This window comes from Battus philenor, unplaced genomic scaffold (genome assembly GCF_028537555.1).
Source record: "Battus philenor isolate CCGP_79_NKW_IND1 unplaced genomic scaffold, ilBatPhil1.0.hap1 SCAF_7, whole genome shotgun sequence".
NCBI classification, from domain to species: Eukaryota; Metazoa; Arthropoda; class Insecta; order Lepidoptera; family Papilionidae; genus Battus; species Battus philenor.
Genome location: NW_027181737.1, coordinates 7088398 through 7100067, shown reverse-complemented (window position 1 = coordinate 7100067; position 11670 = coordinate 7088398). Strand labels below are relative to the sequence as shown.

General features: G+C 31.6%; 1 protein-coding gene across 1 annotated transcript in view; it reads right to left on the bottom strand.

The window, feature by feature from the left end:
- Window positions 1–5675: 5675 nt before the first annotated feature.
- LOC137931291 (uncharacterized) overlaps window positions 5676–11670 on the bottom strand; it is a 43229-nt gene continuing 37234 nt past the window's right edge. Inside the window, exon 3 of the mRNA XM_068774730.1 lies at window positions 5676–5738. Within this exon, the coding sequence (XP_068630831.1) occupies window positions 5702–5738 (37 nt within the window). The 3' untranslated portion in view covers window positions 5676–5701. The remainder of the gene's footprint in view (window positions 5739–11670) is intronic.

Genomic DNA, 11670 nt, shown 5'->3' with positions numbered 1-11670 from the left:
GTCTCTTCATAGATTCCACCGAAACCATTAATACAACTCACTCACTTGTAAAACACTTTCAAAATGTACACAAATGGATTTTGAATACGTTTTGGCACTTTCAAATTTAACGAATGAAGCGTATAAAGTGTTAACAAAGTTCTTAATCAGTCTTGAGAATTAGCAAAGGTAAAATATTGATATGTCAGTCTATTTGAAAAACTTTAGACAGGTTCGGTAAATGTATAAAATTTTGCTCGTAAGCGAGATTCTGTTGATTACGGAGCTACAAACCAAACCAAAATGTATCTGTTATACATTTAATTAAAAGTGAAATGCAAAGTAAAAAGCAAAACCTTAAATAATGAGTAACTTAATTTCTTAAACAGTTTTGGTTAAAATGTGAGTGAATGTGATTACTAAGACTGTGGTTGTGGTACTCTCACGATACGAAAATACAAATTTAATTTCTATTATAACTATTATTGAATTTTGTTTCTCGTGTAAATGGGGTCCAAAATTTTATGATAATTACATTCATCAGTTATTTCGCCCTTGAAATGAATTAAACAGGAGTATGAACAGATTAGTTCAAACTTTTTTACTAACAGTATAGTATCCGGAGAAAAACTACGTAATGACCGTCGATGCATGAAGGCACACGTCAACGATTGTCATGATCGAAACACATCGGGATAGCTGCTAATAAAATGAGTTGTGAGATAATATTGGCGTACGCCCAACGAGCTCTACCATTTCTCAACGATTTATTAATTTCAAGACAGGTCACGCCACCCATTGACATGAGAGTTTTGACTTATAGGAATAAAAAGTAGCATTGAATAACTTCAATTTTAAGCGCTCTCTAAAAACCCCATTTGTGTACACTAAATATTTAATTAACCACTGTATATTTATTTAAAAATACTTATAAATATTAGAGCAACCCACATATAAAAAAATAAATATAGGTTCGTAAATACATAAACCATTACTATTTATCAAAGAGTGTTATGGTAGAAACAAATTTAGCACAAAAATTTTCAATGCTGAACACGTATGCTTATTTTTAAACACACTAATCTTTTTAAATATGTTTTCTATGCTACGTTAACTCAACAAAACTATTTCATGGCAAAGACATATACATATATATTAAAGTACGTCAAATTGGCACAATACTTTTATTTTGATAGAAGTCTTTCGCAATTTCTTTAATTATAAAAAAGGTTGAAAGTTTATTATTGTTTTTTAGTTATTCGTAGCAAGAATACAGCTGTGCAGAATCAAATATTAATTATCCTTCTAACATTATGTTAATTAAACGCTTTAAGTTACAAACGCCCATTGCCATTTTTCTTTACATCTTTAATAAATAACTTGTTTCAAATTTAATATAGATAGTGTCTCTACCAAGACTTCAATAACGATGTCTGGTCACTTACATTGAAAATATTTGTATGTGACCTTAATTTTATTAATGTAAATTTAGCGAACACGCCCGAACAAGGACTGGCCATTTGCAGACTGAATTCGATACAATGAACAATGTAATAAAAAGAATGAGCTTGTTACTATGTAGTGGATTCGGTTTGAGTTCACAGCTAGCACCAATACCCAGTCATCAGAACTCATACACATCCAATTACTTCTAGTTGAGCGGCCACAAGGTTCAATTGCGAAGTCATGTTTGTTGCTATCAACGCTAAATGGTAATGATCTCTTCGTGTTTGTATTTATCAGTTTGCAAGCTGTTTGTATAGAAGTTGTCAGTTTATGATTACAATATGTCATTTGGGACTAATTTATGAAAATAAAAATTATTTTTAAGCATAACCAAAAAGCATAAATCCGTGTGAAACATTACAAGCGTATAAAAATGAACAATCTTTTCATTATAATTTATTCGTGTAAAGTAATGTATCAGGTGCTAATGCTATCCTATTTTTAATCTAGATACTATCTGTAGTGTGAGATAAAATTAAACGTTATTGTTATATCTCTCCTATATTTTATATCTTATCTCAGATGTAGTAACATAATCTGTGTGTTGTCTGTTAGAAATTTGTTATTTTTGTACTACAGTTACTTGCAGTTACTTGCAGCATAAGAAGCCTACTTTTCCTATGCTTCAAAATAAAATTATATTTTCGATGTCGATTATTTTAAACCGGTAGTTTTCGAATTTATAGTACATTGTGTATGACTTGTATTTTTATGTTTGCAAACATTCAACAAGTAACCGAACCTCTAAAATCGATAATGAACTTTTAACAAAATGATTTCTTAAGGTTTAGTATAATTATCGCTTCATATTTATTTATCTAATATAAATTTAACTCCCTGTTCAATACTGCATGTTAGATATGTACAGCATGCGTATAGTTAGAATACTGGTCCTATCGCCTTTTATATATCATTCGAATCTTTGTCAGTGAGTGTTAACGATGATCATTTAATAACAACTAAACGTATAGATAAAGTAATTAAATTACATTTTTTCGACACAATCACACAGAAAACTTTTTTACAAAACAACAACGAACACAGGATGTCCAGTATCTTCGTAGAGCTATGCTAATATGAGACGATGTTCCAGTAACACACTGTACCAGATAACGTAACGCGACAGAGCGGAGCACGGCCTTAGGGCTGCAAAGGAGTCCTACGAACGATGCAGCCTACAGAGAGCATGCAGTATCGCGGATCGCAGTGCATCACACGTTCAGAGTTCACATGATACGCGGTTAGGCGTAGAAGCGGCGAATTGTCCAACGGGCACGCTTCGGAGCGGCCCTGAGCGTCGCGACGGCCGGCAGACCGCGACTGGAGCGTCGCTGCGCGTCGCAGCCTAGGGCGCCGAGCGAGCGGGACGCATATACCGCTTCACGCCGCGCACGACCTACGATTCTAGCCCTTGAACCTTACCTCTTAATTCTCATTTACTTTGCTCAAAGCCCGTCTCTTATGTTTTTGTGCGGCTGCTAAAGGGTTTTCACCCCGCGAAGCAGTCATTCCCATAGATATTGTTACGTAGACAGAGATGCTGTGTGACCTTTCCCTCCAGCCCTTTAAGGGGTTTATCTAAAAGATTGTATAGTGATAACAGTTTCATACAATTAATTTTATTATTAAAACAAAATGGTACGATTTGCTGTAACTTAATTTTAATAGAAAAAAGATTTGGTTAAAAAAGGACAATACGACACTCAAAAAGTACATTTAATAAAAAGTTCTTTTTTTTTCATAACAATTTCTTGATTTTGCATTCCCATAACACAGTAAACTCTGCGATAGCTAACTGTTAGTTAACGCAAATTCCTACCAGTTAAATAGATGTTAATTGTAAGGTTAACCAAGTCTTACAATTTCTGTATACTAAGGCACAGAAATTTAGTAGAAGTACATGACACGTCCATTGTGGATAAACGATATTTTAACGTAATTTCCGCACTTTGTTTTTCTACGCCGTTGCCAAGAAGTCTTGTATTATTAATTCAGGTAATGTGTGGATCTATTTGATGATAAATGCGATCTGCGATCACAAATTAGAAGCACCGCTCTCGGTCTTTAGACTACTACCATTTCGCTTTGAATTCAATATAAGATGCAATAACACCGAAGCAAATAACTAGCAATAATTCGAAGCCGCTGGCTATATATCAAAAAATCTATGAAAGGTCTACAATTCTTCTACGTTTTTATTAAAATTGTACTTTGGCTTATTCTTCTAGTAGAAACATTTCAAGCTGAGCTTGTGACGTATGTAACCAGTGATCTAGATTAAATTATAACAGGCGTAAACAACTACGGCGTTATTTATGACAGTTTTTGAACTTATTTTGATTATTTTCACATAGTGCTTGATATCAATTAGAATATATTATAACATCTTATGTACATTTATTATATTCCTTTAAATATGTTTTAGCATGGGACTTAAATGATAAATATTTAAAACTGGCAAAAGTTGTGGGCCTCTTGCAAAAAATAAATATATAACACGTCTTTCAGAATGATCTGTTTATTTAATGTCTTAATAATAAATGAGAAATAAATACCAAAATAAGTATTCTGTTATCACACTGAACTAAGAGTTATAAAGTGGGTATCGATCCCGTCTATTTGACAGGTAGGATTAAGTATTTAAAGTTACGCTGCTGTATATACGGGAAAATAAAAATGTCTCTATTTTCCTCGTAATTTTACGTTTTCAGCTTGTCAAAAATTTTCTTCGTTTCTTCACTATATTATAAAAAAACGAATTAAGTCGAAAACAGTTACCCCTGTTCTCGACATTAAACATATAAACACATTTTGTGATTCATTTTTATTTACATAAGATAATGTAATTTATAAAAGTTATTAGAAACATTAATTGATAAGAGTATTTTCATTACATGATTAAGGGTAAAATATTTAAAAAAAACTCTTGTACAAATTTGGTATTTCTTAAATTAATACGCAGTTTCGTCGTGCAAATTGAAATGAGACCGCATACCTCTCGACTGCCCAAGGGCGGCGTCATTTCGTTTAGCATGAAATAGTATAGCTTACAGAGCAGGTTGGTCTACAAAAGATATTGCATAGAATTTCTATCCATGATAGAGTCTAGGTAAAAGCATAATAAAGATATTAAGTTTTATTTTCTTTTAAGATTGTAAAACAGTTTTGCCGTTCTTTTTGCACTTAATTAGGTCGTCATATGAATCAAAAAATAAAGGTTGGAAATGGTTTTTGACAGTAAATATCCCTATCTTAGCATCACATGCAAAATGAAATAACAAACGTGTCGTATTGTATGGAGAGAGCTCGATACTCGGAGTATCGCTAAGATATTCGAATAAGAAATGAAAGAAGTTTGATTCACCGTTTCTGTTTTGATAAAAGTAATTTTATTGTCATACAAACTATTGGTACATACTAAAAATAAATAAGAAGTAAAGTTTTTTCTAAATCAGATTCCTAGCTAAAATATGAATTGAAAAGAATAATTGCCCGTCTGAAGTAGTAGTGAGCAGGAAACAGGGCTTGTGCTACCGTTGACCATTGGGGCCGAGAGATTCTTAAATAGCGACCGCGAATCGGTAAACGCGGCGTGGGTAGAACCATAGACAAAGCTGCAGGAAGTCGCTGGATACGGGCAGCGAAGCGATCTTTGGAGTATGTCTATGCCTTGCAGGATGTCTATCGGATGACTTGATAATGATGATAGTGATGATCATCACAATCGCCTTTAAAAATTAAACTAATGTTCTCAGCCGAAACAGCTGCAGCATAAGGATTTTCAAAGCTGTGACGCCAATTAGCATAACAAAAATTTACTTTGGCAATCGTGTGTGGTATGTAACTGTCTCACCTGGACGTCCTGACATATACGTATAAATAACAGTCTACTGTGTTTTATGTTATTACTACGTTTATTTTCGTGCTTCGCCAGATGTTATTATTATCTGGCACGGATGGTAAACAGTGATTTGCAATTTGTATCATTGTCATTATTGTACTATTATAAATTTAATTATTAAGATATATTACAATACTTATATTGAACAATGTAACTAGAGTGCTAATTTCTTTGAATGACTTTTACAAAATATAATAAATAATATCACATGTAAGAAAACTCGTTTTTATCAGAATAATACTCCACAACAACAAAAGATTCAAAATTATATTTTGTTTTTGATATTCACTGCCTATTCACTTTCCATTCTAATAATTACAAACTCATGGCAGATGACTTTAATGATACGTACCTGAAACAAAAAAATGAAATATATTATAAAATGAAAAAAACAAACATCATAGGGAATATGACAATAAAATAAAATGTATGTTGCTGGATGCTATGTCCAAAAAAATAATTTAAAAATAAAACATTTTACATTTTTCTTGTTGAAGAAGAATATGCTCGTGAATAAGTTTACTAAGCCAATTTGTAAATGTGTATCGGTCCAATATGGCAATTGGTGACATATCCCCATAGTGTCAAAATGCCGACATTGGTTCACAAGGCCTAACAATCAGCCGGGGCTACTTCGAAAAAAAAATCCACATGGTCAGCACTCTCACGATTAACATATTAACTTTCAGCCTTAACATACTTTTCGAAGTGACCGTATTGGCAAATCGCTTGATTGATCGCCATCAGGACTTAACTAGATCCATTTCCGGTAAGGCGCACTCCATGTTCTGCCGTTACCACGGCTGCTGTCCCCGCCAGAAATGTGGAGCGGCAGGGGACTAGTAGCCAAGTTTGACATGCAGGTTGACGTGCGCAGTTTTTTATTTCAAATATGTTCGGTCGATGATGCTGCAGAGCGTCATCCGTAAATATTTTTCGCTTTTCCGATTCTTACGGCAACCACGGAAGACCGGAGTCTATGAGGGGCCAGTATCAAGAAAAATACTTTTACTAAATTACCATATTACCTAGGAAATAATCCACAAAAAATTAAGGTTTTCCAATTATTTCCAATTACTAACAAAATTTCATTGCACCTTTTGTTCAGCGTATTTCGAAAATGGGGATGTTTATTTTCGGGCTTCAACGTATTGCATAAAATGGACTAGGGAAACTGTACCGAAACAAATAAATTACGCTTATTCGTACCGGTATACAGGAAATGGCACCGAGTGTGCAACGCAACAATTATAAGCGTTACGTACGCCTGAGATTTGTAAACAATACTCGTTCGCATCAGTTTCCGTTAAATAATTTAAAGTTATTTTAGGCTATTTTTGACTTTCAAATTTTTGAAAGTAAGTAAAATATAAAAATAGGTTATAGAAACTTCACTAGCTGTAATAGTTTTAATGGCTTATAATCGAAAAAGTTAGTGAATTAATTGTATATATTATACAAGAACTAAAACTATTACTAACGTTTTACACCCAGTATTATTTAAATAAATATTTATAAAACATGCCTCTTCAAAGGAAGTATATTCATACGTAATTTTTTGTAAATTATGTAGTAAATATTAGTAAAATAACACTACAAATTAACTTTTATAACAATTTATGAAAAAAAATTATTTGACATAATATCCAACACATAATACAAATTAATAATATTGGTTTCGTTAATTTTAACTCTACTATTTTATATTAGCAAATACGATTTATAAATTATATTTAAAAAGTTTTTAAAAAGAAATATGAAACATCAGATATGATTTTGTTTTATAAATGCCGACAATTCAAAAACGAAACACCATATGTAATAATTAAATTACCAAACCCAATGTAACATTTAAACCTCCACTAATTTTCCGCTGTTTTCACAAAATTGTGACTGTTATCTTTGAAGCGTTATAATAAACGGTCAGTGGTATTTCAAATTGGATTTAGGCCTAAATAACTTTGATCAATGAAAATTTCATTAGACGGATACTTTCTCTAATTAATTTTGCTATATCTATAAATTAAAAGATAGATAGAAATGATGTGAAATGTGAACTAATTAATTTTAATTTAATGATGTCAGACTAGCATTTCATATCGACAATCGTTGTTACAACCCATTAGCCTAACAATGTCTTATACTTCATATCAATATGCTCAAAAGCAAACTGCTTACGAAATTATACGTATTCTTATATGACGTACTTAAAATTTACGAACTGCGGATAATCAGCAAGAAAACTAGCTTTTTCTATGGGATCAACATAAAAGCCGTCGACGGAGCATTTATTCTAAATGTCGTTTATCTTATAGAATTAGGATCCTTCAAACTCTAGCGATATGCATTTCCAAGGTTTTATAGTTGGAATACAAAGTTTAAATATCAGATATTAAGGTTAATCGGTTATTGAACCGATTAGCCTAAGGCGAGACTTCGCCCTTTTACGCCGCCTGTTTACTACAACTGTTTATGGCGTACACTAGTACTTTTATATCGCACGCCATTAGTAAAAAATCCACCCTCACATACTTCAGAATCGCAACGATCACGTTACGTTACAATCTAATTCTAAAGGAGTTTTCTCTCGATAACAATGATCGAGGAATTAGTTTCCTAGCTTCATTATACCAAGCAATAACACAATGAAGTTCTTTGAATAAAGCTTGGAGCTATTTATCCAAATCAGGCAGCTTTCGTTTAAAAGTTGATCTTTATATAGATTAGGCTGATATTTTGCGGTAACATTAACAATCACTAGCGTACTCAGTATGGATTTTGAACCGTTATATTGAAGAAGATTTACATAAACTCCAAACCAAATATGATATCTTAAAAAATAAACAAAAGACAAAAAATTCGACTACAGAATTTGTCGGTCTTTAAGATTCTAAAAACTTTTCGCAATGATTTGGAGGAAAAAATAAAATAAATTAATACTGTACTTTTCCGTCGTTTTAAGATATTTGTTTAAATTTATCCAAGTTAAGTTAAATTATAATACTTATATTCTTCAGTCTATTATCTTAACATATTAAAAGTAATGTATAATAATCTCATATATTTGTTATATTATTTTAAATATTCATTATAATTATTAGTAGAAATATTGATTTTTTAATACTTAATTCTTAAAATATATTACACACACCAACTACCTACAAAATCGTGATAAGTAGTCTTTGCAAAAGGCCCCGACTTTTATTTCTACCACTTCACAGTAACAGTCTTTGTGTGCTAAGGGGTCCATAGGACTACTTGTTTCATGTTGGCCTACTGGTTTTGGTATACGTATTGCCATATAACTATTGTTAAACAAACACCCACTCCTTATTTTCATCCAATAGACATTCACCCTCAAAGTTCGCCATGATGACTGGTCTCGGGCTGCCTGAATCCAGTGAATTCCCGCTACCTTAACTATATCGTCGGTTCATTTAGTGGAGAGCCTAACCACGCCGTGTCTCCTGGCCCGTAGTGTCCACTGGAGAACCTTTCTGTCCAAATGGCCAAGGGTTGCACAAGCGATGTACTCCGCTTACTGTCACTTCTCCTTATATCTGGTTCGATCTCGAAGCGAAATTCCGAGAGTAGCTCTCTCCATTGCTCTTCTCTAGGTGATCTTGAGTCTTCTTACGGGGCACACCGTAAGCGAACATCTCGGATCCAAAAGTTATCATCGGCAACACACACTGCTGATCAGTGTGTGTTGCTCTTCGGCTTCAGACATTGTGGTAATTTGGACGAGTTGTTTCAGAGCTTCGCGAATGCGGCCCATATCAACTAACAAATCAAAATAAGATCGTACTATTGAATTGATAACAGAAATTTTGTAATAATAATTATGTTTACTCAGTTGAGGCCTTAATTTAATGCAAAGTTGGATTTTCTTATTTGATTTCGTAATTTCGTTCTCAAGTGTTCTACAAACAACGTTTTGCATCCACGACTCGTTAATTGCATCTGTTTCAAATAGAATTTACATTCGACGACGAATCAAATCTACAATATGATTTAAATGAAATCTATTTATTTATTTAGGTTTACACTACATATTTAAGTAAAATAAACCCTTAGTAGTAGTCACATTGCATTTTTAGACGAAAAGAAAAAAATAAGATATTACTTTTCAAACTAATTACTTTTTTTACCTATTCCATACAGGCTATGTTTAATTTAATTCTTCAACACTTATTTAATTAAAGATAAAAGTTAAAGCCATTAATTCCGCCATTAAGTTCACCGTTCGTTGTACATTGTATTAGTATATTTAAGTGTATATAAATATAAAAAAATAAACCAGTATCCATGAATAAAAACTGTTTTCCAATGATAATCCGCTAAATATTTGCTTTGCCGTACCATGTATAATTTATGTATATATATATAAGTGTGTGTGTGTGTGTTTATATATGTACATAAATATATTTATATGTTTAGCTGTTATCAGTATCTTGACTTGCATTTGTTTGAGGTAGGTATTAATTTCTTTTATTAGTAGTGTATAAAATTTTTGTTTTTTGTTGTTTTTTAGCACAAAAGAAGAAACTTTTTAATCAGTTGTTACCTTTATGTGCAATTAACATAATTTTATCAAAATTCGTGATAATGAAATCATCATTGTTATTTGAGTACTCCGAACTAAAAATTTAACCATGATCAAAAAATTACTAGACACTACATTTGTTCAAGTTTATGTCTTTCTGCAGTGTTTAACAATACACGTACATTGAAAAGTGTGGAAAAGAGTAAATACGGCGAGATATGACTAGCTTATTGTGGGCAGTGTCCTTAACCACAGATATTTTTTATGCCACTGTTAAAACGAGTAGCATTTACAACTATACTTATGTTATTACTAATAATAATCTTTTTGAGTCGCCATTTTTAACAACTTATTAAATTGATAACCTTCTGCGGTTAAAAAATAAAAAATTTCAAAATCTACAAGTTGGATTTTTTTCATTCTGATTAAAATTTAAACTACTTTTTACAAAAAGTAGTTTAAATTTTAATCAGAAGTTTTACAAAACTAATTTTATTTTAATTTATAATTTCAAGAATAACATGTGTCTTACTAAGAAATTATTTGCTGATTTATAGAACCGATGTGAAAAAATATATTGGTTTTCAGAAGGCAAGCTACTTTTAGGTTATTACTTTAAGGTTATGACAAATCATTTCTGAATACAGTTATCTTATTCAGTATGAAAAATCATTATCAATCAATTATGACCTTTCTCATCCTTTTTAGTGATTTTTGTTTACCACTTTAAAATTATAAAATAGTAGTCGTGTATTTCATTAGTTATTTTTAAAAATATTTATAAAAATTGTTACGCAACTATCTCAGTGTATTATATAAGGCAATAAGTACACAGAAAACTATGTATACATATATACATAGTTTTCTGTGCCCTATCAAAGTAACACGGCGGATTTCGATTCGTAGTGGACATCAAAGGATTCCCGGTGTAATTCGTTCAATCAAGATTAAAGTGTAACGTATAAACACGTAACAGATCGAAGTATTTATAAATGGAAAAAATATTTATCTATTCTAAGGTAAGTATGTTCGGTGATAAATGACGTGTTTATTTACTCTGTTGTAATTTTCATAACATAATTTTAGTACTAACGTTTTCTGAGATCGAATATTAAAACCTAAAAGCTAATGTATAAAACGAACAAATGGTTTAAAACTCTTAAAAGCGGAATGTATGATACTAACTATCTTAGACAACATTGGTCATCAAAAATCCATCAAAAAATTATTACATACAATAACTAACTACACATAAATTTAAAAAGCATTTACGATAACATTGTTTCAATTAAAATAAAGGTATTTTATTATTACTGTTTTTGTATTTAAAAACTCTTTATTATTACTGTTAAACTTAGACGTTTCATCCTTGTGGAGAAACGGTTTGATTTCATAAGTCAAGGTCATAGTAATAAAATATGCGCTCTGTACAATTTTCAACCAAAAGCTTTTCAAGGTACACTTGGCCTAGTTTCTAGTTTAAATTTAATGTATTGCAGCTGCAAAACTACAAAAAGTCATCAATAAAAAATATTAACTAATTCATTTTCAATTTATAACGAGTAATTGGTTGTAGACGTAAAAGCTTTAAAGGGTTGAATGTATTGCTCTTCATGTTCTAATGTAAAGTATGCCCAGTCCAAAAATCAATCGTTTTAGAAATAATTAACATCCTTATAATAATCTAGTAAAAGAAGTGTTTTCAAAATTAGAGTTAGAATGCGTTACAATAAAACAT